The sequence below is a fragment of the Hemibagrus wyckioides genome, linkage group LG08, assembly GCF_019097595.1.
Source record: "Hemibagrus wyckioides isolate EC202008001 linkage group LG08, SWU_Hwy_1.0, whole genome shotgun sequence".
Classification (NCBI taxonomy): Eukaryota; Metazoa; Chordata; class Actinopteri; order Siluriformes; family Bagridae; genus Hemibagrus; species Hemibagrus wyckioides.
The window spans coordinates 23,101,104-23,127,547 of record NC_080717.1 but is presented as its reverse complement, the minus strand read 5'-3'; the positions used below and the strand labels follow the sequence as shown (position 1 = coordinate 23,127,547).

Genomic DNA, 26,444 nt, shown 5'->3' with positions numbered 1-26,444 from the left:
GACCGCGTCTGATTCTGCTCCTGTCCGACAAGGACACGAATCTGACGCTGTACAGTCACTAAAGCCTTTTTCCAGTATATTCAGCATAAGAACTTGGCATCTCCAGTAACCTTTTGAACAGTGTTAAATATTTATTAATGCTACAACAATTCTGTACAAGTAACATAAAATGCAATAAATTAAATACAAAAAAATAAAAATTCATAAAATGTCAAATAGGTTCAAGGCTCAAGCTTCCTTTTCTTCATGTACTGTCCTTGTCGGTATGGGCTCTGGAGAGCTGAAGGATTGAAGAATTTGAGTACATAAAGGTAAACATACAAGGATATACATTAAAATTAAATACATGGTTAAAACACTCATTATTGCTCCTTCTCAGTCACCTGTTCCTCTAGCTGTATTCTGGGCTGCTGAATTGTGTCTATAGTTCATGGATCCTCCTTGCCCCTGATGGTCATGTGAATGAAGCGGTGGCCTTAGTGAAGTGGCTCTCTGAGGAGTTTTACTACGCGTCACCATTGTGTGTTCATTCGGTGTGGCAGGACGGGGCAGAGCTGACGATTCCCTCACCGGATCATCGAGTACATCGATGCCATCCAGAGTAAAATCCCACAACTCTGTGTCATCTGAGGAAAAGGTTTAGCCAGTGAAAGTGAATCACCTCTCTATTATTCTCACTCTGGTTCTGCATTCATAAAAAGGAAGATCAACTCTTCACACCAAACTCTTACCGGTCATAATTTCCTCCTTCTTGACCAGTGTTTCATGTCCAGAAGGCGTGCTATGATTAATGGGGCCCAAAGCCTGGCCTGAGGAGACAGTACTGCTATAGACAAGGCAACTTTCCACTTCACATTCAAAAACTGGCACAAATAGGAACTGAAGGTGGTTTCCCAACAAATCAAGAGATGACGGCAGTAATGAAAAAAAAATCAAGCTTTCTGAAGCTTCCCTGCCACCTGCATGGAAACATTACTGTCATTTCTCGAAGCTTTTAAACACAGTGCACATTAGCGGCACCTGGTGGTCAAAAGATGAAGTGCAATTATTAGATTACCGCATCTAACTACTACTACAGCTATTAAATTTGTGCTCCAAGTTTAAAATCTGAAAAAGATTTCAGGATGCTTCAACAGTGCATCAGTTCCTAGCAATCCTTTTGACTTCCAGACATGTAAATAACTTAATTACCTTTTAACCCAGTCCTAGTTACTAACAATTCCTATTACTTTATAAGCTAATTTCACAGAAATAAGAAATAAAAATATTCCGTATGTTGTACTATTATTCATCACATTACAATGAAATGGAAATCAACTAAAGATAAAATCACCGCTTTAAATTTAAATTTTTATATGGGTTGAGAAATTAAACTGCAAAGGGAGGGAATAGCGCCACCAAAACCGACTATGTATGTATGTTTTTCTTTTCACTTTGTTGCTTGCGAGTCTTCTTTTATAAAAAGGAATGCTGGGAAGTACCAAAGACCATACAGACTAGAACCAGACTAATAGCTAATGAGAGAGAAAATAAAAATTGTACTGGAAAAGCCCTTTGGTCCATCAATCCAGAACAATAATGATTCAATAACGCATAATTCCCTGTCCATTCTAAAATCCTCACACCACTACAAAACCTTTTCTATTCTCTCTGGTTAAGCCATTGGTGGATTTCTTGGTTGTACCTTGGTTGGTATGAGATGCTGTGGGTTCAGTCTTCGGTTGGACTTTGACTTGCTGCATCTTCTTGGCCTCCATCTCCTGTCTGAACTTTTGCTGCAGCTGCTGCTGCCTCAGCTTCCTCTGCTGCTTAGAGTCCAGCGCAGGGTCAAAGCAGGACAAGTCGGCCATGTCCGTGGATGATCTGACCACATAGACAGAGAGACTGCGTCAACACGCTGGATTTTACAAACAGCAGCTGCATAACTGGTGTGGTTTGAACTAACTTTTCATTGCGGTGTTGCTTTGGCAGGATGCCTCATGTGTTACGCCTCTATGTAAATCTGAATCTTGGTATATTCTGTCATGTAATTTGAATGTGCCATTGAATTAAAATGGGACAAAACAATGTTAAAAATAATTTTACAATACTTTACATTCCACATGATGCAGCATGTGTTGAAATGTTCGGTGCGTTTAGAACAAATTAAAGTTTTTACAACAGTTTATAAGTATTTCATAAATAATGTCTTGTAACTGAGTGAAATATAGTGAAAACCTGTGGTAATGGTTTTGAAAGTTATTGAGCCTATGGTATTAAAATAACAACATATAGATGTGATAGCGTCCACATACTTCTGGTTATGGTTATAGTGACAATGGTTATAGTGTATGGGAAATGAGACCTTTTGTTTTATTTAAAAAAAAATTAAAATAAAAAATTTTGACGACCCAATTATTAATATTTTTTATCTTTTTTCAATCATTTTAACATCAGTGGCACTAAGTAAGGAATATAGCTTTTGCTTTGATGCTTTTATAATAATAATAATAATAATAGAATTTGATTATTTTCCTTTAACAGCATGCCCTAAAGTGTTGCTGTGAAATGTAATTATCCAACTATTCCATTTTTTTAACTTATAAATGAATAAAAACAATATTTGACTGATGGCATGGCTTCGTGGGATAACGTTACCTGGACATATAAGTGGACCTGCTTTCACAGTCCTGTTGAGCCGAAGTGTTGGCTGAATGTGCCATCATGTTTGGGATTGGGTTTCTGGAGTTCACAGTGTTCTGTGGCTCTGCAACCACTGGCTGGATTCCAGTCTGTACCGACGGAGACTTCAGTACTGCTTCGGCTGGATTACTGAAAGCCCTGGAGTCAGTGTGGGACAGGCTGTTGTAGCGAGCCTTCTCCACTGCTGGCTCGGTATCACTGCGCTTCGTCTTTTGTGGGTCTAAAGGTGAAGGGGGCTGCAAGAGCAGCAAATTAATCAGTGACTGCATTTTCACTTCTGGCTTTCACACATGACTGTCATTTCCTTCTGCTAGTCGAAGATAACTAGAGCACAAGTGGCAGTATGTCATCACACGCCATGGTCAAAGGTCTACATCACAGTGGCGATGTTATCTGAAAAGTTTCTTTTATTTAACAGCGAGGGAAAAGTAAAGCAAAAAAACCATGTTGAATGAAAGTGATCTTGATATAAAAAGACAAAAAACAAAAACACAGTTCTACCAGAAGTGGCTTGTTGCTATGCAACAAGGAAACAAATATTATTATTGGAGTATTGCATTGGGAATGAAATTTTCAAATGAACTGGTTTACCACCATATTGCATTTCTGTGCCAACAAGTGTAAGGATAATTAACTATATTTTAAAAAGAAAGTAAATCATATGAACTAGGACCAATTAGTGACTATAATTACGAAGTGGCAGTTAAAAACTGCTGCAGGGCACAGATTAGCCATCCTTACTACACACATGACTGGTACGAACGTTTCTAACAAGTTATAACACGTCTTAGAACACAACAACAACAACTACTACAACTACTACTACTACTTCTCTTCGTATGACTCTGTAGACAGCAGGATGCAAGTCGCATCCTGTTATCAGTGCTGTCGGTGCAATCGTGCCTTATGTAATTCTTTGTAAAACAATAAAGCTCACAGGAAAGGTGTTTTAAATGAAATAAAGAATAAACCTGCTGACCTGCTTGGGAATCTTGTTGATTGCTATCAGATACTCCTTGTTAAGGATGCAGTTTCCAAGAGCGTTTCCGAAGCACCTGAACGTAAAGAGTAACTCAAATCATTCCAACATAAATGCACTGTATTAAAATATATTTAACTAACAATCTGGCCAACTTTACAAATCATAATCCAGTGTTTTGTACATCATCTTGAACATAACCACAAACTCTCTCTGAAAATAAAGATTTAGAGCTTAATTTACAAATAAATAAATGATAATTTGCTACAAAACATATCCTGATGCCCTAACAACTGCTCATAGACTTAACTGAATTTGGAGTAATTGTGTTCTCTGTTCTTTTCTCAGCACAAGTAATCATGTTGATATTCTTTTCTGTGGTGCACACTACAGACGAAGCAGCAAAACACTAGAGGTTTCCTTTAAACCAGAGCTCATGTGATTACTTCAGTGCTCGTTTCAGTCCATCTGTAACAGCCTCTTTTCTGGCCTTCTCCAGTGACAGCGCTTTGGACTTGAGCCCCTCACTTACTCCATAGCCCACATCTTCATGGTATGAGCCATCCTGTGACAAAGACATGCCCATCACATACATTCAAAGAAGTGAAATAAGGTTTAGTTCCTGGTCTGCTGGAACAACCGGCTACACTGGTCCTTTTGTGGATACGTTAAGAGATTCCTTGTATTTATTATTCGCCAATTAATAAACTCACTTGCTTGGTTTGACAGCTCTCTTACCTTTAATTGAACTTTCACAAATGCACTGACTCCAACATAAAATTTCCCATTAATCAGGTCCACAAAATCTGCAACAGTGAACAGTGTTATGTTAAGCAACATAATTGCCTAATAACGACAACGATAATAATAGCTTGATCTGTATTATTTGAGTTATTATGATTAATCAATACACACTCTATGGCCAAAAGTTTGCGGACACCTGCGTGTTTTTGTTCGAGCCTCCTATTCCACCTTTAATTCCTCCTATACTGTTAGAATGCACTACACTCTTCTGGGAAGGCTTTCTACTAGATTTTGGAGAGTGGCTGTAGGGATTTGTCTTTATTCAGCTACAAGGGCATTATTGAGGTCAGGCACTGATGACAGGAGTGCAGTTAGCATTCCAGTTCATCTCATATCTCTTCAGTGAGGTTCAGGTCAGGTGCTCTGTTCAGGTCACTAAAGTTCTTCTACTACAACCTTCGCAAACCACGTCTTCATGGAGCTCGCTTTGTGCACAGGGGCACTGTCATGATGGAACAGGTTTGGGCCTCCTAGTTCCAGTGAAGAGTATCGTCTCAGTATACAAATACAACTGTGTGCTTCTAGCTTTGTGCCAAAAGTTTGGGAAAGACCCAAACTGTGTGATGGTCAGGTGTCCACATATATTTTGCCACATAGTGTACATTAAGCAATCAACAAACATTACTATAAATCTCATTGAATAAATCTGTGAATTATTGGTAAATATTTTTGTTGGTAATATTTTGTGGAGTTGACCATAGCCTCTGCAATGAGAATGTACAATAGATGACGGATGACTCAATACAAATTATATACTGGCCTTTTGTTTTGTTATATATGAATCCACTTTTATGTTTCAGTACTATTCTTTGCATATTTAATTGACATTTCTATTTTTGCTGTAGTTTAGCAGCAGTATTTTTCTGTGCTGGTTAGTAGCTAAATATATGCATAATTACACTGCTGTTAATCTTGCGTGTAACAACTCTTATCCAAAATGTAATAATCGTGTCCATGACAACGACATTTATATTTGTAACTCAGTAATGACTATAATACCAAATCTGCAATTGAGGCGACACAGTAAAACCCATTCATACAGCATTAGTCAGAATTAATTGCCCTTACCAACATTTTGTTGAGAAATTGAGTGAGACCAGCCATTGTAGCCAAACATTTCATTAGCCAGACTGATGACCTTGTGACCCTCAATGTAACACACCTGCATTCAGACAAAACAGAATAGAAATAAAAACAAAAAATTATACTTTGCAAACTAGGATATAATAAAAACGCTGTACAAACAGTATGAGATAAGTCTCCTTGCCTTTTGTCCTCCTCCTGCTTGCCGACTGCTAATGTACTCGGGTCCGAGCTTCCGTCGAAGAGCATTCTGTATGGCCTGGTACTCCTCAGCAGTGTAGTGGTACTGAAACATCATTATCATCATTATCATCATTATGCATGAGCAAGTTTGGTATGGAGGAACTTGACTGGCCTGCACAGAGTCCTGACCTCAACTCAATAGAACACCATTGGGATGAATTAGAGCGGAGACTGTGAGCCAGGCCAAAACTGGGACGTCTGCCTTTACATGCACATGAATGTAATATACAGTTGTCCCGCCCTTTGCAGCTTTAACAGCTTCAAATCTTCTGGGAAGGCTTTCCACAAGGTTTAGGAGTGTGTTTATGGGAATGTTTGACCATTCCTCTAGAAGAGCATTTGTGAGGTCAGGCACTGATGTTGGTTGAGAAGGTCTGGCTCGCAGTTCATCCTAAAGCTGGTCTGTCAGGTTGAGGTCAAGTTCCTCCACACCAAACTCGCTCCTCCATGTCTTTATGGACCTTGCTTTGTGCACTGGTGTGCCGTCATGTTGGAACAGGAAGGGGTCATCCCTAAACTGTTCCCACAAGGTTGGGAGCATGAAATTGTCCTGAATGTCTTGGTATGCTGAAGCATTAAGGGGCGCCAAGCCCAACCCCTGAATTTAATGGTTTGGAGGGGTGTCCCAAAACTTTTGGCAATATAGTGTGTGTACATATGCATGAATGGGAATCTATGGATGAATATAACGTGCATCATACATCTACATTACACAGTATTATCTTTTTAAAATACCAAAGCAAGCCTTCACATTAGATCACACATATTTAGATGCCCCTTAATGCATGTTTGCAACATTATAAGTGGTCATGTACATACCTGTCCAAAACACATTCTGGCTGTGTGCTGTTTGTCCTCCCTCCCGCTGCAGTGGTCCATGTGGTTACTACCGTCCTGAATGATGGTGCATATAGCGGGCAGATTACACGTGGTTTATTTAACACACTTTACTGTCAGGCTGCCTCATTGCCCAGTAACAAGTTAGCTAGTTAGCTGCTTAGAGTTAGCTTCCATACTGATTTGCCTCTTCTGTTAAGGAAGTCGTCTTGCACTTCCAGAAGTCGGTACCGCTGTTGTGTGAAATATTATTCTTTTACACGAACTCGTACATGCAGGTTAAGCCTCTATTAATTTAATATATATTTAAATATGAATGCAATATTTTCAGCTCCCGCGTTGAGGAAACAGCAGCCGCTCGCGCCAATCAGCGAGTAACACGTCACAGGTGAGGCGGGCCTTTATGATAGGCTGAATCCCAAATGACTCCTAACTTCTTTTAAAAGTGCACTAGAGAGAAATAAACAAACCCTATGTAATGACGGCATTTGAAATCCATCTTTCTGTTTCGATTGTATTAAAAGATTTATATTTACACTACCAGTCAAAAGTTTGGACACACCTTTTAATTCAGTGTTTTTTGTTTAGGGATTTATTTTCTACATTCGAGAACAATACTGGAGATTTCAAAACTATGAAATAACACACATGGACTTAAGGAATCCATACGTAATGACAACAACAAACAGTCAGTTGTTATTTTAAGACACGAAGGTCAGGGGTTCTGGAATAGTTCTGTTGCAAGAACAGTATTGTCAAGTGCATTTACAAAACCCATCAAGCACCATGATGAAACTGGCTCACATGAAGACCATCCCAGTAAAGCAAGACCAAAACTTACCCCTGCTGCAGAGGGGAAGTTCATTTAGAGTTACCAGCCTCAGAAATCACCAATTAACAGCATCTCAGATTAGAGGCGTTATGAAGGCTTTACAGAGCATCAGTAGCAGACATATCTCAATATCAACTGTTCAAAGGACATTATTATGTATTTCGGGCCACCTTCAGCATTGTTTTACAATGTAGAAAGAAATAAACATCAGGAAAGACCATGGAATTAGAAGATGTGTCCAAACTTTTGACTGGTAGTGTATATATATATATATATATATATATATATATATATATACATACATATACATATATATATATAAATAGTATATAAATAGTATTGCTCAGTACAATAATGTATAGTCATGCCTGTAAATCTAAGTGAAAGGAACTGAATTGAATATCCTGTGCACTCAAGAACTTCTAATGTAGTCTAACTAACTAACTAGCCTAAACTAACTGGTTGCCCTGACAACAGTCTCTTGACTGACAATGTAAAGCCCCGGACACTGAGAGGAAACTATATTCATTTTCTGACCACGCTCCCTTGTGTGTATGTGATCGGCTAGAATAAGATAAACGTATCCCTTGGGTTTTATAGTTCTGTGATGATACTTCCTTGGATGCCTTGTGATGCACAAGCCTGATAGAGGTTACAACATGAATCACCTTTTGCTTAAGTGACTTGAACTTTGATTTCATTTATTATTTGATTCATTATACACACCAAAGCTAGGAAAACGGCCTAAATAGGACAGCAGTTCAAATCTGAGAACCCATAGGAAACCCCTGGCACATGGGGAGAACATGCACAGAAACCACATCCAGACTATAACCCAAGTTCAGGATCCATCCAGGGACCCTGCTGCTCTGAGACAGCTGATACATGCTATGTCACCATGGCACATGTTTAGTCTATATAATTACATTGTCTTATCTGTGGAAAATACAGTAAGTCAGACCTCGGCATTCAGTACCCTCTATTTGTCATCATAATAATATTAGAAGATCTAGATCCACAGCAATCCTAATCAGGAACAAAAGTGATTACTAAGGATGAATGAATGAATGAATGAATGAATGAATGAATGAATGAATGAATGTTTTCTGGTAAAGACAGATATTCTACCTGATAAACCTTACTACTGAAATCAACATATTTTGTTTAATGGACACACAGCAGCTTATAATTGACCTGGTTGAATTAAAACATTGTACAGTTTTGAAAGGAAGCTGTGTGAATCTGTATTAAATGATCAATATCACAGTTATGCCATGATTTGCATATCAATTTTTAGCTGTGGGTATTTTTGATTTTCACAGAAAACATAGATGAAAACTATGAAAACTGTCTTTACCCCCTGCTCCAAACACCAGGCCCCCTGGCAGCCTGTACACATACAACAGATCTATGAGTACGTTTGTGTTCAAACAGGCAAGCACAATGGGTCTCATTAACCTGTCAATAAAATACGTCCCACTTTATGGTGCCATGACCCTCAGGGTGGCTGGTATAAATGCATTTGTTGTTAATAAACGACTTATATGTTTTTACTTTTGTGAAGCCAAATAATCATTAGCAGATGATTGAGGTCTGGGAGACTAACTGGCAGGTTCAACTAAGCTGACAAAGGAAAAACAAACAAACAAACAAACATACAGACAACACCCTAATAATGAATTAATTTCATGTCTCACGGCTATAATATTTAATTTCACATGACTAAGCTTCCATTTGCACTTAATTCACAGCCCTTTGTAGTCCACGGCCTTCCCAGTAAATGTGTAGATATTACATTACACTGGAAAGCACCTTTGGCTTACAACATTAGTCCAATCACAAATAACTCCCTACTGCCTTTTCTAGTGCACTACCAAGGCAGAGTATACAGTCCTTTGCGTGTTTTATATATACTGTTTATTCCCTCCTTGTTCCCAGCATTCCCGCATTCCAAGCGAGCCTATGCGGGATAAAAACGCATGCTGAATCAATGACCGCGCTATGTAGTCCACTTTTATTTTTAAAGGCTCGCCATTTGGGCTCGAGCCCTCGCGTTTCTTCGACTGCGTCGTGCACGGCGCGCGTTCACGTCCCCAGGCATGCACGCACATCGTCGCACACAGTCTGGTGGCGCGTCTGGCCGCGCGCGCAGTCTGCAAACCGGGCGCGTGTAGGAGGGGCGAGTTGAGGCTACAGATACCACAGGAATGACAGGAGGAAGCCGCCTTGCCCCACATCCGCATTTACTCATTCAACTCACTTCACTGGAAAACAATAACGCCCAGGATACACAAGCGTACGCGCATCTGATCTCTTTATGCTTTCCGTTCGTTGTTTTTTGCATTGTTATTTATTTATTTAATTTTATTTGTTTTCCAAAGTTACCGTATCCGAGGTGTCCATGACTGTTTACATGCAGTTTACACGCAAGAGCGAATGATGGTGAGTGAAGACAGCTTACAGCGTAATGCACAAATTTTTTTTGGCATGGCATATTTTTTTATTCCGCTCATTACTGCTGCTGCTATTAATACAGGGTTGTTTGTTGGCTAAATAACGGGAACGCGTCCTATCCGCCAGTAAGTACACCGAGTACCGGGGCGAACCCCCCCCCATCCACCCCCACCCCCAGAATAACAGTGAAATGGGTTACAAAGGAAAGCGTCAGGCTGAGCTGTATCCTATGGACGAGGCTATAAATGCCTTGAACACAGACGGGAAAAGAAACAGGGAAGTCTAATGTCCTTGGTCTCTCTAATGGGAGTTCCAGCTGGACGTTGATCTTACCTGTCCACGTTTATTAAACCCAAACGCACTCTGAAACGTCTTTAAAGAGCCAAACTCATTTCAGTACATAGACATTCAAAACAATCAAACACGATTACACACATCACGAGACTGTGTGTTTTCCTGTAAGAGGATTTTCATTGTGGGAGACAGAGCACGTGTTAGTGAAGGCGAGGTGGCTCACTGATGTACGAGCCTTTTGTTGTAGCTCTTTGTTAAACTGTGCATAAACTCATCTGCCGCTAGGGGGCGCGTTTTAAACACATTGAACATGTCTAGTGTGTTTCCTTGCTCAAACAAGCCCATTGCAAGCTTATGCATAATTTTCAGCCAGGTCCTGTGCCAGGTTTGTTAGAGAAAATGCTAAATTGGGCCGAACCGCATGCTCAGAAGAGAGAAGGTGTGATCCAGCAAGTGGACAAGGGAAGAAATAGGTCTTGGAAGACATGGTAATAGTGATCCAAACACTTCATTTTTATAGCTAGTGAATGTCATATACACTATATTGCCAAAAGTTTTGGGACACCCCTTCAAATCATTAAATTCAGGTGTTGGTTTTCAGGGGTTGGGGTCGGCCCCTTAGTTAGATATCAGTGCTTGTCCTCACAAATGTGCTTCTAGAGGAATGGTCAAACATTTCCATAAACACACTCCTAAACCATGAGGAAAGCCTTCCCAGAAGAGTTAAAGCTGTTATAGCTAAAAGGGCGGGCCAACTCTGTATTAAATTAATGTTCAAGGCAGATGTCCCAAAACATTTGGCAATATAGTGTACCTACCTCAGTTTTCCACATAATATGATACAGTTCTGATATTAAGCCGATAATTCAATATTTGACGATACCACTGAATCTGCCATGATGAAGTCACTAAATTTATATGGAATCTTGAGTAGACCTACTGTTAATTCACATATGATAAAAATGCAGAAAAGGACTATTTTAAGTATTAAAGTTATAGCCAAGACTATGTACACGTTAAAAGTTAAAAGTTTTTTAACCCCTGCTGAGTTCGAGAGAGTAATTCATTCATTTATATCTTCTCGTCTAGACTATTGCAATTCCATTTATATAGGTATTGGTCATTCCTATATGAACCGCCTGCAATTAGTCCAAAATGCAGCTGCTAGACTCCTTATTGGCGCACGTAAAGTTTGAGCACATCCCCCCAGTCTTACTCTCTCTGTGGTGGTTGCCGGATTATTTTAGAATAGATTTTAAGATTATACTCTTTGTTTTTAAGGTCTTGAATGGTCTGGCACCTTCTTATTTTTCTGAACTTGTGACTGTTAACATATCTGCTAGATGTTTAAGGTCATCGAACAGCCTTTCTTCATCTATTAGGATAATCCCTATAGAATCTCTGTTTAAACTAAAACTTAAAACTCATCTTTTAGAAAAAAGCTTTTAACATCTGAGTCATTCTGAGCTTGTGTTTTTTTCCCTCTGTATGTACTATTTCCTGTCTTGATTGGTGTTTTATCATTTTGACCTCATCATTTTTGTACAACACAATGGTCAACGATTGTTGTTGAGTTGTGCTACATAAATAAACTAATCTAAACTAAACTAAACTAAACTAAAATATTAATAATTTATTACACACCTGCTGTCTGTCCTTGTAATAATAATAATCAATTTATACCATTGATAATACAGTATTTATAGTCAGCTGAAATCCATAATAATTAATTTATGATTGTTGCTTATTCATTTCTTTTGTTGCTTTTTAAATGGAATCAAATCATCTGAACTTTATACCCTGACTAGAAATTGTAACCACAAGATTTCAGTAATTCTGTGCAAGGACCGAAGGAGTCATCTGCACATTTCCTGTGTCACATTTCACAATGATGTGTTCATTTGTGCGTAATCTCACGACAGGAATATTGCTCAGAACACGAAGACTTAGAAAATATGAGCATTATGCTTTTTAAACAATATAACTCAGATATAACTATGTGAATACTGATATTAGTGGACCAAATGCTCTCATCTCACCTAATTATACATATTACTCCACAATTCAGTAGCGTAACTTGCAGTCTCCTGCAGATTTCACAGTTTGCTAAGCTTTTCTGTGTTCTTTAGAAATCCCAAAATAAACATATGACAAAAAGGGGGTTGAATTATGTGTCATGGGCCAACAAGTTTCATAAACAGAGACAACAGCTGGTTGTTGTGACATCTATCTATCTATCTATCTATCTATCTATCTATCTATCTATCTATCTATCTATCTATCTATCATTTGAAAATTAGTCCATGTAAATAAGAATTGAAGGCACTTGTGAGGTCTTGTTCAGGTATGATCCAGCACAAATTAAGTAATGGTACTAAACTACAACTGGAGGGTGGAACTTTTTTCTGTGTCTCTTAAGAAACACTTAAGATAATTGAATCAATGTCAGTAGGTAATAAAGGTATATCAGGTGTACAGTTGATATTACTACAGGTACAGTTTAATATGTGTTAAATATCTGTATACTGCAGGGTTGAATTGAAGTAAGTTTGCACGCTACACACAAATGTTCCACACAGGCTTTTGGCACTGTACATTCTATGTGGGCTATCTTTCTATCTTTCGTGGAAAATTACGACTTTTTATACCACATCAGGTCCCTGGCTAGTCTCTTGCCCCCACAACTCCTCCTTCTAGTACACAATGTAAGCGTGTTGGACCTTGAAACATGCTACACTTTCACATCAGTTAAAACTAAACCTGTTATTTTAGTTACACACACACACACACAAACAATATGCTGGTTTTATCATCCTCTTGTGAGGTATTTTTACTACTTATTTTGTACCAAGTCAAACCGGAACAGGATTTGGCACCTGTGCAGCATGTTTTGTATTCAAATGAGTATGGAGCAGAACAAGATGCTAAAAAAAACCCCAAAGGTGGTGTTGTTTCTCTTTTTGAAACTTGTTTTGCCCATCCACTGACAAAATGAAACCCTGTGACATATGTGGGTTTTAGGATTTGTAAAAACAAACACCACACTGGGTACGTTCACTGACGTGCATAGCAATATCATTCCATGCTTTCATGTAATAGGAACCTTGAAAGCAAAATGAATTAAAAGTAAATTACACTGTAAATCTTCTGTAATTTAAAATGTGAGTTTGGGCAATCGGCAGTGGATTAGAAATTACAGGAAAACCGTATTTATATTTTAGAGCAACGAGTACATCAGTTTGGGGGACAAAGTTAAGGAGAGGCCAGATTAAGATGGTTTGGACATGTTCAGAGGAGGGAGAGTGAGTATATTGGTAGGAGAATGTTGGACATGGAGCTGCCAGGCAGGAGGCAAAGAGGAAGGCCAAAGAGGAGGTATATGGATGTAATAAATGAGGATATGAAGCTAGTGTTGAGGATGCAGAAGATAGGGATAGGTGGAGAGAGACAATTCGCTGTGGCGACCCCTAAAGGGAAAAGCCGAAAGAAGAAGAAGAAGAAGAAGAAGAAGAAGAGCATTATAATAACCATATGTTTTACATGATAGAAACTCAGGTATTGTGCACAATATGACATTATGTTTGTGTACAATATGATATAATGTGCCATTAAAGTTACACAAGCTATTAGGTAACAGAATGTAGGAAACACTGGAATGGATATAGTTCAGAGTTCACACACTATTTTGGATGTAATTTGCTATTTCATAAATTATGTAGAATTGGGGTGAAAGTCCATGAACTAGATAAACATTAAACATTAATTATTTAATAATAGTACTCTTAAAATATATTATTGTTGGGAATATCTGTGTTTATTTCTGTGATTTTGGAAGTGCACATCTGTACAACTTGTTACTATTGTGTGTTCTCAGGCGTTTTATGCTGAATGAATGTCGGAGTCTCTCTCTGCATTGCTTATATAAAGATGCTGGAAGACTTGAGTGGGACACACACCAGACCAGGCAACCTTAAAACAGGCTCATTTAGCTTCTCGGCCCTGGCGTCCCTACCGCACTGCCTTCACATGGACTCCAGTACGCACCCTATCAGGAGGTATTATTATAATTCATCTTACAGCACAGTTAGGAGAGACAGTAATGAGCACAGTGTAATTTAAAAAGAAATAAAAACAACAATTCATTATATTGTTTCTCCACATTTTATGGCAGATGGTCTGTCTATCCTGGTTATCAGTCTGTCGGTCTGTTTCAAGAGAGATCACTATGGACAAATGATCATAAATCAGTCTAATGTAATAGCTATAAAGCAATAACTCCTGAATCGGCTCCTGTACTTTGCCTTGGCTTGACATCATTACAAATGGCACAAGCACATGGACTAGACAGAATAGCACAATAACACTGACTCACAAATTCATCTGTGAAATGTTTAACCTTGAGCTTTTAAATGTGACTCATTTATAATTCACACTCTGTTCCTGCTTTCACAGCAGTGTCTGTGGCTTTAATGAACAGACCCAGACACATGAGGACATTTAGGTGAGCTGAAATCCCAGATTTTGGCTTTGAGCTCCCACATCCTGAACAATTCTAGTTATATTGCGCTATCTCTATTTATGCATCTCACCATATTTCTTATACATATAATTCCTTACAAAATTTGCACATTGAGATAAACAAATACATTAGGATGTTCATTGTAGCATTACAGCGCATGAGGAATATTTGGTATAGTTCTGTTCTCAATACTGATTGGTCAGACAGTGTTATTTTTTAATTATACTAGTATTGAATTGGTCAGAAAGTTCTAATTGATTTTCTGTAACAATAGTGCTGCCATCTGTAATTCACATCACAAGTCGTGCTTCTTCTAATACGTTATCGTTTCACTGGCGAAATATACCTCATTCACAGGGACTTCATGATGAGCACTCAAAATTTTCTTCAAGACAGGAAGCTTGTGCTTTCTGGCTTCTTGCTGACATGACAAGTTATGTTTTTTTCTCTTATTAACTTTAAGTGAGAGGGGGAAAAAAACGTGTCTGATGAATGTTATAAATGAAACTTTATATCTGCTATCAGCTAACAGGAACTAATTTGTCTTGCAGATGTTCCACATAATTAAATGTCACTTACCAAGTAGCAGAGGGCTCTACAGATTACACACAGCTCCATTAATGACTAGGTGTTAGACTGGAAGACATTTTAGATGAAAGCATTTGCCAAAAGAACTGATGTATATATATATATATATATATAAAAACAAACATGAAGTCCACCTTTAAAGTCTGCATCAGCTTACTTGGCAAGTGCTTACTTGGACACTTTCTCTTTCTTTTTTACTGCCTTGCTTTTCAGAGTTGTTTTGAAGTGGACTTCTCTGCTCTGAGAAATTCCTTATCAGAATTAAGCAGTTGCATTGCCGACCTTTGCTTGCGTAACGCTGCGCTTCTGAAACTACTACTGCGGTTTAGAAAAGAGAGAGAGAGAACGGCACACAGAGTTGTGTTTGTGTCCGTCTGTATGTAAAGGGCTCTCCTGAATGTTTTCAGAAACATAAGCATAAATTAACATGTCAAAGGAAAAAGTGCATGCCAAAAGTGATATTCTGAGCTCGAACATGTGTGGCTATATAGTTTTATTTAAACATTTTGAGTTTTACGATTTTATGTGGAGAGAAACCTAGCAAGATGGTTCCAGGAGAATCTTGGTCCTGTTCATCATGCAGCATTTAAGCTTCCATATATTTTAGGTTTGTGCATGAAGATTTTGCTCTCTTTAATTCACACCACAGGTTTTCAGTAGGGTTCAAATTTGGGGATTGAGATGATCACCGGAAAAAAACATTTTTGGATACTGGGTTTGTAGTTTCTATCTGTAGCCAAGTAACACCCTCCTGGTAGAGACAACCAAACTTGAAATGAATTTGCCATCAATCTTCACCAGTCACAAAACACAGCCAAGTACCAGTGATCCACCTCCATATTGTGCACTGGATATCAGGTACCTTTCCTTGTATGCAGCCCCCTTTTTGTCACTAAAATGCTGATGACCAAAAACGTTATCAAACCGTGACGTATGATGCTAATTTTGGTCCTAATGATGCTTGTTGAAGTTCGCGTGCAGTTTTTTGTGATGTTCTCAGAAAAGCCTTGTATCTTGCAATGCTTCTCGATAGCTTTTTGTGAACGTGGTTTTTAACGGTTGATTTTGAAAACCACAAGAATCAACTGAACTGTGCAATTCACAAAAATCAAAAAGCATCCTCAATGTCTACACATGGGTCCAGTTCCTGTTTCCTGTCGACGTGTGAAATTATTTTTTCATTCATTCAATTATTTGGCAATAGAATATATTTCTATTAGAGTTATTAGAGCGCTTTTTCTGGATGACAAAGAGATTTTTACAGTTTTACATAACAGAGAATTTTTACGTAATTATACGTCACCTATTTTTGAGTGGACATATCGTTAGTATTTTTTTTAAAAAATGTAGTTATGATGAGAATTTTGTGTAATTTTTATTCTATGGAATCATTTTGTAGGAAGGGTGCCAATAATTCTGGAGAGCACTAAATGTTATATTACCTTTTCTTACCTGTGGCTTACATCAAGGATGTTTTTTTTAAGATCTGTGTGTATTTGAATGGATTGGGTATCTGCTAAAGTAAAGAATCTGATAACAGAATTCAAAATGAAGACAGAAAGGAAAGGAGGAAGGAAATTGGTATCTGAAGAAAGACGGTTTTTGACTCCTGGCCAGCTGTTAACCTCTACTTTCACATTCCCCTCCCACCCCCACCCTGAGTGATGTTTACTCCTGGCTTTGTCAGACTCAGCTCGGGACAAACTGTGCTGTCTCTCTCTCTCTTACTCTCTCTTTCTCTTTCACATGACCATGAGGACTCTGTACCGGTTGAGGTTAGTGAGCTCTCCAAACCTGAGTCAGCTGGGCAAGAATGAGAAGGCGTCACTGGAGGAACGGGGATCTGGGCCAAATGCCACATGGAACAGGTGACCTTCGTTTACATTGCCTGTCTTTATAAATAATGTGCTTATGTTCTGTGTTTTGGGAAACTGACAATGTAACTACACCTGTACACTTATGGACTAATACATGAAATGCATCTAAGCAGTCATAGCAATATAATTTTAGATAGACATTCAGTTTATAGATTTACTATAGATTCAGTTCCTCTGTGTTTGTACTTTTTTTTTTTTTTTTTTTTTTAATAACAGCATTCACAATGCAGTTATTGGTGTTTTCCAAAAGAAGGGACTGGCTGACAATGAGCTCTACACACTCAATGAAGGTGTGAGGTAAGTCAAGTCAGCTTTATCGAATTTCAGTCAATTGTTTATCAGATCAGTACCGTGTACTTTTATATAGCAGTTCTATTCTCTGTACCAAAATTATGAAAAACAACTTCAGGGTATGGAAATGGTCCGCTTTTAAACACTGAAAAATCTTTTAGCATCGCTACATAATTTCTTCATATATACAGTATTGTATATGGTGTATAGGGCAGCAAAAAGTAATAATTAAGTAATAATTGATCTTTTCATAAAGTTCAGCTTTATCATTAGAGTTGGAGGTTAGAACAAAAGTGTCAGGAAAACTGTGGGGGTGAATATTATAGCTTAATATCATAACCAAACACTATTCAGACGCTATGGAATTGGCTGGAGGTAGTTGCCTGGATGTAGGCAAAAAGTCCTTAAGACCTTCAGATCTTTAGAAATGGAAATGCAAACATTTGAACAGTCACTTTGGTATTTTTCAGTATCGGTGACTTATACATTGTATGACCTTTCTGTTACATATTATAAGGAAGGAATATCAGTGAAATCTGACACACTAGTTGGTAAAAATTAACACCTTTGTACTACGGTTAAACTTTGGCACTCAACTCTATGTAGTATTGTATTTACTACAGTTGGTCCACCAATTTGATTGGTCGAAAAACTTCATTACAAATAATACTGAATAAAATGAATTGAACATTAATGAACAAGCAATTAATCAGTCCAAATTACAAGCAACTACTAAATGACTACTACATTTCTATCTAGATTTAATAGAATTCTCGTACTAGTTTATACTGCCAGCGTGAATGATAAAAAATGTAGTTGTATAGCGTAATAATTCCTTGATTAAACCTGACAGGACGTTTATTGACAGACTGATCTCGTGGGGTTTCTTTTTTTTTATTCAGGCAGCTGTTGAAAACTGAACTGGGCTCTTTTTTCACTGAGTATCTGCAGGTAAGGCAGCCTGATGAAACGGATGTCTATGTTGACACAATACACTGATTCATTAAGCAGCTATTAAACATCTGTCTTCCTTTATTCCCCCCTGACTTATTTTATTTCCTCTTACAGAACCAGCTTCTGACCAAAGGCATGGTCATTCTGAGGGACAAAATAAGATTTTATGAAGGTAAAATAACAAACCGTGTAGAGGCACTGTGCTTCATGTCTCAATCACACTAAATAAAATTGTCTGAATGGTGAATTGGAGGCACAGCAGTTTAGTGGTTAGCACGTTTGACTCGCACCTCCAGGGTTGGGGGTTCATTATCACCTCCATCCTGTGTGCCTGGAGTTTGTATGTTCTCCCTGTGCTTCAGGGGTTTCCTCCAGTTTCCTCCACCAGTCCAAGAGCATTTGTTGTAGGCTGATTGGCATCTCTAAATTGCCTGTAGTGTGTGAGTGGGTGTGTGATTGTGCCCTGTGTCACCTCATCCATCATGTCCCCTGCCTAAGTTCCCTGGGATAAGCTCCAGGTTTCCCGTAACGCTGTGAGGGATAAACAGTACAGAAAATGGATGGATGGATGGATTAAGAATATAATACTGATGCAGGGTCTTAGTGCTCAGACTACAACTGTGAATTCTTTCACAGGTCAGAAATTACTCGACTCCCTGGCTGAGACGTGGGACTTCTTCTTCTGTGATGTTCTCTCCATGCTACAAGCCATCTTTCACCCGGTCCAGGTAGCCTACTCCACTCCATCTGCACTGTCCTTTCACACCGTGTCCACTGATTGTTCAACAGATTTCAGCGCCATCTTCACTTTTTTTTTTTTATCAGATGATAAGATAAACCACCTGCAGCTCTAGCCTACAGAATCAAACACTGGCTCTTAAACATCAGACAGTTTTGTGGTATCAAATACGTAGCACACAAAGGTGCCACAAAGTTTCTTTAGAGCAAGAGTGCCCTTAAAACACCTTTCCCTCCATGATTCTTTTTTTGTATTTGCATTCAGTATTTTGTGTTGTTGCCACAATAAACTGACCAGTCATTTTCCATTACAACAATCTTTTAACATAATTTATAGTCAGTATGATTTAGTTCCCTTTGGCACCAACAGTGGAACTCAATCAGGCAAAAAACGTGTTAGAAAACTAAAAATATGGTTCTTCCATGGAGTCTGTTGGAATCCTTTGGAGTCTGGGATTTTTATTTTTAAGAGTGTACTCAGGGTCTCATATGTATTTCGTTCATAGTAAAACACTGTCCTATATTTACTGATGTATTATGCTAATAAGAGTTAAATAAGCTATTGTTTAGCCTCAGTTCCTAATCAAGACATTAAGAAACTCTATAAGTCATGCCTATAGAGTTTACTATAAAAGTTATTTTCTTTTAGCTTACAGAACAACCACTGCATCATGACAAGGCAGCATTTACGTTTGCAGCCTATGAATATGCATGAATTTTAATCTTTGCATCAGCATCATTTCAGAACAGTGTGTTACAGAGCTTTGTATTGGAAGGTCTGCTACAACACAGTTTCTTTTTATATTATTAGAATACTGTTAGTGAGAAAAATGATTAGATAACTTTTTCTTTTTCTGTCTCTACTTCCATATATTTCTTGTTATCTGGCACAGTGAAGAAGCCACAGCCAAAAACTTCTCAAAGCTAACAAATGTTACTGGAGGGTTTTTTTTTCCCCAGTTAAAATAACTGATAACCGATAAAACTGATAACTGATAAAATAACCGAGATATATATATATATATAAGTGTTTGTGTCTGGCTCTACTCTATAGCACAGTGAAATTGTACTCGGAAAGCATGATAGAGCTATCTGGGCCATTATTATCTAAAAAATAAAAAAATTGTAATCTGTGAAATATACTGCGTGTTACATATAATTAGGTCCATGACTGGGTTCAATGCCAGGAGAAACCAATGTCAGGTTGTTAATGATGTTACACTGTATGACTCAGGGGAAGGAGCCATCAGTACGGCAGCTGGCTCTGCTGCTCTTCAGGAACACTATCACTCTAAACATGAAGCTGGATGAAGCTCTGTCCAGACCACGTGCACGTGTCCCTCCGTCCATTGTCCAGATGCTTCTGGTCCTTCAGGTACAGAACACATGCAAAACCCATGCTATAGGTGTGTCTGTGTGTTATTTGTGTTCATTTTTGCTCATTGGGTTTGTGGTGAATGATGTACAGGGTGTTCACGAGTCACAAGGTGTGACGGAGGACTACCTGAAGCTGGAGACACTCATTCAGAAGGTGGTGTCACCCTACCTGGGAACACATGGGCTCTGCGCACATGACTGTGACGCCACCCACTGTTCATGCATTTTGGGTAAGAGGGATGATTTAGGATAAATTAGACATGTGCTGATATTAAATCAGAGAAATGGTACTAACTTTGTAACATTTTATATGTGCCTGATATATTTATTATTTATTTATTAAAACACCCTTAATTGTGTCTTTGTGTAACTTTTGTGCTGTTGTAGAATATGTCCTATTTAGCAGGGCCAGCCTACTCTAAAATGCTAGCCGCCTAGGCAGCATCCTCTGGAGAGGAAGGGTCATTACTGAAATCAGTCCACGATAAAGATGCAGTGCATGTTGAATATTGTGGTATAACTGATAATTGCCACATCCTTAACCCTAGGATAAATTAAATGTGCACTGATGTTAGGTTATGAGATCTTGTGTTTTTCTTTACTGTTCATAGAAAATCGTTTGCAGTGGTCCAAACCTGCTGAAATCCCCTCCACCAACCCAGTGGTGCGCTCCAAGAGCTACAACATCCCCATGCTCACCCCCGTGGCCGAGTACGACACGGAGGTCGGCTCTGTGGGTAGCGTGGGTATCCGTCGCCACTCAGCCTGTGAGGTGACGTCCTGTCTGGAGCAGCAGGGTTTCCCCCTCTCCGTCAGCGTGGAGACAAGCTCCACCCCCGGGATCTCTCTGGACCACGAGCTCACCTTACCAACAGCGAAACGTGGAGCCACAGCACAGCCTGCTCTCATCCTTCCTTCCATCTTTATCCAGAACTCTGCAGGGCATTTACACGCTCAGACGTCCATCTCGGAGACGGATAAAGCCATGTCTTCACCCACTAGCTGCTCCTCAAGCCCGGAAACCATTGTGATGCAGGGTGTAGACTCTGTGGATTCCGATCAAGATGGGATATTCATCGACTTTTCCCACTGCCGCTCGGACTCTTTCGGTACCAACAGGAAGACGAGCTGACTTGTGCAACATGCCGAATTCAACCGTATGATTTATTTGAATCACTACACACACGGCATGTGCTGATGCTGACCTTTTCACGTCACACATGTTGCCTACGTGATGAATGGGAGGGCCGTATGTGAGAACAGAAAGTCTTGCATTTTCTTTTCCCCAAAATAAGAAACCTGAGAAGACAGCTGTCCTTATGCTGCTTTCCAAATGGGACAGTCATTTCGTCTTTAATCTCAGGAGCACAAATGCTGTCTAGAAATGCTCACTCTCTAGGAAGCCTCCTTACAAATAAATCACAGAGCTAGTGATGTGTGCGTGAATATCACACTGTACTGTAGGACCGTTTATCTGCGTTCAGACTGTGCTTGGCCAGACCTCAATTAAATAAAGAACTGAAATAAATCAAACAGAACAAAAGCCGATACTGTGTTGTATGTTTTATAGCAAACACTTTTATAAGATGTACTACACCTGTGGATGTACTGTATGTTTTCTGGATTTTATTTTATTTTTTCTTAGCTTGTTTTGTAGGTATGTGCTTATATTTTGGGAATTTGCCTCAATAATTCTCTATGAAAGTAGAAATAACTTGCAAAACTGAAATCTGTGATCACTCAGCATTATGATTTCTTTCATGCTTGTGCCTTCGTCATCCAGGTACGGTGCAATTTTGGTGTTAAACACCGTAGTTCAAATTTGCTGCATCTTATAGGTAAAATACGAATGATGCAAAGCATATGAACAGAAAACAACTTCAAATGTCTGTCCATGAACATGTGACTGTACATATTTAACATAATCTTTACAAATAGTTGTGCATTTTTACTCGTAAAGGGGTTTTCTCCCCCATTTTAATCATGCAGAAATGATTAAAAATCATGCAGAATGTAAGACAATGTGATGTGTTTTAGACAGAAAAATTTATTTGCAGCTCAATTCAGTTAAATTTTTTTTTTTTTATCTGTATCTCTGCACTTATCCCGGCGTGATGCATTACAATATTGTGTGTGGGGTTGTTGTTGTTGTTTGTTTTTTTTTTGATATTATTTGATATGCAAACTACTCTAGGACTTTTACTGATTTTTCAACCATACATATTGGACATTTTAACCTGCGTAACAGCATCAAATAACAAGGAGGATCTAGCGATATTCTAACAGACATTCGGAAGATGATAGAGGGGAATTCCTCAATTTGTAAGTAAAATAAAAAAATGTGTAAGGCTTTTGTAAGGAATGTGAACTGTTTGAAATGTAAATAGATTATGTAATTGTTGCATTTCTATCATAAAATGATGTAACAAAGTTTTTAGGGCATATTTATAAAGCTGTCATATGATAATATGTTTGCGTAGAAATTTTTTTACAGTGTTTGTTTTTTTTTCCTTGATCATTTTTGACAATCTGTGGAAATTAGGTTTATGACCATGTATGTCTTTGTTGCTTTGTTATAATAATACTGAATAACTAATAAAGTTATTGCTTTGGCGGTAAAAACTCTACCTTTTTATGGATCAGGAGCAGAGCCGCCAGCAGGGGGCGCGCGGTCCCGGGGCCGGAGTGCTGGGGGTGGAGCCACGGTTCACTTTTAGTACTGTTTTTTTTGTCAAACCATGTTGGCTAAAATTATCTGTAAAGTTCGCTGTATTTTTTAATATAATAAACTTGTGAGACTTTCGACTCCTGGTACTTATTTGGAATTAACACACTTAAGTAATAAAAACTTAATAAAATACGTAAGGTTTAAACAGGAGGCCGCCGGAAGTGAGGTATTGTAAGGCAAATCCCAAATGGCTCCCTATTGAACAAGAAGTGCACTACATAGGGCGGTAGGGTGTATTATTTCACAGTCAGTGTAGTGCACTAGTGTAGGCAGTGTGCACCGATTTGAGTAAGCGCTAATGGGAACGGCTGGGAAGTATCCGTGTTAATTCCGCATCGCTTAAAAAAAAAAAAAAAAAAAAAGCATATAGATCTTTATTTTTTTAATTCTGAGTTAAACACTAAGGGTGAATATGTCCATGGACGTTTGGTGGAACAGAAGAACTATTTTATGATTTTAAAATAATCTTAACAAGCCGGACTCAAAACATAACAAAGACTCGGCCATACAAAAGCGGTGTGTGTAACCGAATGTTGACGCTAGCCTGTTTGTTAGCTTAGCTGGTTAGACTAATAGAGACGTGTTACACACGCTGATCCATACAGGAAATCAAAACAACAGGCTCGCTTGTAATCTCGCCTTATTAACCCTTGGTGCAGTCACTGCGCAAGAATGCGTGTTTTCTGATCTCGGCGTGTTGCTCAAATAGGCTGATTTGATTTAGGTAAATTTTAAATGCTAGCTAGCTAGCTTGGCTTAGCTTAGCCAGTCGGCTAATCTCGGCAAAGCGGTAAAGCCGGAGTTTGGCGGTGCGGTGAAATGGAGACCCACGTTTCAAGCCTTTTCCCGGAGATTTTAGCCATGATCTTCAGCTACCTGGACGTTAAAGGTAAAGGCAGGGTCGCCCAGGTGTGTGTGGCCTGGAGAGACGCGTCCTACCACAAATCAGTATGGAGAGGAGTCGAAGCCAAACTCCATCTGAGGAGAGCAAACCCGTCCTTATTCCCGAGCCTTCAGAGCCGAGGGATTAAAAAAGTGCAGATTCTGAGTCTCAGACGCAGCCTCAGCTATGTCATCCAGGGCATGCCGAACATCGAGAGCCTTAACCTGAGCGGATGCTACAATTTGACAGACAACGGACTTGGACATGCATTTGTGCAGGACATTCCTTGCCTGAGGATCCTCAACCTCAGCCTATGTAAGCAGATCACAGACTCCAGCCTTGGCCGAATTGCACAGTATCTAAAGAACTTGGAGTTTCTGGAGCTCGGCGGTTGCAGTAACATCACCAACACCGGCTTGCTCCTTATCGCATGGGGCTTACACAGGCTCAAGAGCCTGAATCTACGCAGCTGCCGGCATGTCTCCGACGTGGGCATCGGTCACCTGGCCGGCATGACTCGCAGTGCCGCTGAAGGTTGCCTCGGTTTGGAACATCTCACTCTGCAGGACTGTCAGAAACTGACCGACTTGTCGCTCAAGCACATCTCAAAAGGCCTGAGCAAACTCAAAGTCCTGAACCTGAGCTTCTGCGGCGGCATTTCAGATGCCGGAATGATTCACTTGTCTCACATGACCCAGCTGTGGACTCTGAACCTGCGCTCATGCGACAACATCAGCGACACGGGAATCATGCACCTGTCCATGGGCTCGCTCCGGCTGTTCGGGTTGGACGTGTCATTCTGTGACAAAGTGGGAGACCAGAGCCTGGCTTACATCGCCCAAGGACTTTATCAGTTGAAGTCGCTCTCGCTTTGCTCGTGTCACATCAGCGACGACGGGATCAACAGGATGGTGCGGCAGATGCACAAGCTGAAAACGCTGAACATCGGACAGTGTGTGCGCATCACAGACAAGGGCCTCGAGCTCATCGCTGACCACCTGACCCAGCTGACCGGCATCGATCTGTACGGCTGCACCAAAATCACCAAACGGGGACTGGAGCGGATAACGCAGCTCCCGTGCCTTAAAGTGTTGAACCTGGGGCTTTGGGAGATGACTGAGGGTGAAAGGGTTAGGTGATACCTGATCAGGCATCACAGCTTACAATTTATACTACCTCATTCAACATTGTCACCACGTTTTTATTTTTATTTTATAAGAAATGTGAAGGAATTTTAAATTGGTTTAGTGTTATGCAATAAGAACACTGAACACCCTTTGGTAATATTGTTTAATAGTATATATTTCTTAAATGCCTTTTTGTTAGTAAGTGGATAGTGGATTATTTTAGGGTGTCTTGCGACACTGTTCTTAAAAAAAAAAAAAATATTTTCTCACTCACAATTAGATTATACTGATGTTATACTGAATGCCTTAAAGTATTACCATCATCTTGGGAGCTGTAGTACTGCTCATAGCATTAAATATGGATCAGTGTTCCAAGTTTGGTTTTTTTTGTTTGTTTTTTTCATGCTTCAGAAAGGTGTAACATTCTCCTTAGTAAGATGAAACATATGCAATTTAAAACTGTGTAAAAAAAAAAATATATATATATATGGTCAATTTATTGGTAAGATAACGTTTGGAATGTCTATTTTCCTATGCTAAAAAAATTAAAATTGTTTTTGAAATTGTTTGCTTATTTATGGCCTACGGTATTTATGTATGATGTGTAACAATACTTAAAAAATGACACACTTTGAAACAATGTTTAGTTATGCTAAAAGGTTCACGTATGTCATTTTTGATGTTTTATATAGGATTTAAAGGATATGTTTGTTTTTTTTCAAAAATGTTCAGGAAAAGAAGGGGAGGGAAAACAAATGGGAGAGAAAAATCAGCTGCTGTTTGCAGTTAATAATGAGTCCGCTCAGGAAGAGGTGTATTTTATTGTGTAATCGATATTCTGTTGTCATGTTGCCCATTTGTGTCGAGAAGAGCTCCAGATATACGTAAATAATAAGGCAAATTTGTTTATGATTTATTGCAAACCGTGAAAGAAGCAATCTTATCAACGGACTGATGTTTAAAATTGATATCAGGATAAATATTAACTCGCGTCCGTTGCCATGCGGATGGTCTTTTAAAGCTGTGATGTGAACTTTATGAAGGTTAATAAGAACAGTTCAGAGTAGTCGCCTTGTGAAACTCGGCGGTTATTAATCCGTGTTGCGTTCAGGAAGTTCCAAAGCTGTGTACAAAATGTAAATGTAGGCAAGCTG

General features: G+C 39.1%; 3 protein-coding genes across 4 annotated transcripts; 2 read left to right on the top strand and 1 right to left on the bottom strand.

Moving 5' to 3' along the window:
• Positions 1–108: 108 nt before the first annotated feature.
• Positions 109–7,149, bottom strand: rad52 (RAD52 homolog, DNA repair protein). Of its 2 annotated transcripts, XM_058397823.1 has the most exons (11): positions 6,611–7,149; positions 5,733–5,834; positions 5,534–5,627; positions 4,400–4,467; positions 4,108–4,226; positions 3,662–3,737; positions 2,638–2,918; positions 1,685–1,863; positions 732–809; positions 384–626; positions 109–280 (listed from the first exon to the last, which is right to left on the bottom strand). In XM_058397823.1, the coding sequence occupies exons 1-11, from the start codon at positions 6,668–6,670 to the stop codon at positions 222–224; spliced, it is 1,359 nt and encodes a 452-aa protein (XP_058253806.1). In that variant the 5' UTR covers positions 6,671–7,149; the 3' UTR covers positions 109–221. The 2 variants fall into 2 exon arrangements, with proteins under 2 accessions (XP_058253806.1, XP_058253807.1); XM_058397824.1 differs by lacking the exon at positions 732–809 and having other exon boundaries at positions 6,611–7,148.
• Positions 7,150–9,575: 2,426 nt separating this feature from the next.
• Positions 9,576–23,355, top strand: prr5a (proline rich 5a (renal)). Its single transcript, XM_058397151.1, has 11 exons — positions 9,576–9,756; positions 9,842–9,902; positions 14,083–14,263; positions 17,073–17,183; positions 17,409–17,489; positions 18,386–18,434; positions 18,552–18,609; positions 19,074–19,165; positions 20,410–20,550; positions 20,644–20,782; positions 21,164–23,355. Exons 3-11 carry the CDS (start codon positions 14,097–14,099, stop codon positions 21,682–21,684), a joined length of 1,359 nt encoding a protein of 452 aa, XP_058253134.1. The 5' UTR covers positions 9,576–9,756; positions 9,842–9,902; positions 14,083–14,096; the 3' UTR covers positions 21,685–23,355.
• A 209-nt stretch (positions 23,356–23,564) lies between these two features.
• On the top strand, positions 23,565–25,836 carry fbxl14a (F-box and leucine-rich repeat protein 14a). The gene has a single exon (XM_058397152.1). The coding sequence runs from the start codon at positions 24,100–24,102 to the stop codon at positions 25,300–25,302; it is 1,203 nt and encodes a 400-aa protein (XP_058253135.1). The 5' UTR covers positions 23,565–24,099; the 3' UTR covers positions 25,303–25,836.
• Positions 25,837–26,444: the final 608 nt, after the last annotated feature.

Bases quoted from the DNA above. Each gene is read 5' to 3' on its own strand.
- rad52 (XM_058397823.1), bottom strand. From the start codon at position 6,670: ATGGACCACTGCAGCGGGAGGGAGGACAAACAGCACACAGCCAGAATG. The intron at 3,738-4,107 runs GTAATCACATGA...CTTTACGTTCAG, and splicing joins GGACTGAAACGAGCACTGAA to GTGCTTCGGAAACGCTCTTG. The intron at 810-1,684 runs GTACAACCAAGA...CTGTCTCCTCAG, and splicing joins AGCATCTCATACCAACCAAG to GCCAGGCTTTGGGCCCCATT.
- prr5a (XM_058397151.1), top strand. From the start codon at position 14,097: ATGAATGTCGGAGTCTCTCTCTGCATTGCTTATATAAAGATGCTGGAA. The intron at 14,264-17,072 runs GTATTATTATAA...CATGACCATGAG, and splicing joins AGTACGCACCCTATCAGGAG to GACTCTGTACCGGTTGAGGT. The intron at 20,551-20,643 runs GTACAGAACACA...AATGATGTACAG, and splicing joins AGATGCTTCTGGTCCTTCAG to GGTGTTCACGAGTCACAAGG.
- fbxl14a (XM_058397152.1), top strand. From the start codon at position 24,100: ATGGAGACCCACGTTTCAAGCCTTTTCCCGGAGATTTTAGCCATGATC.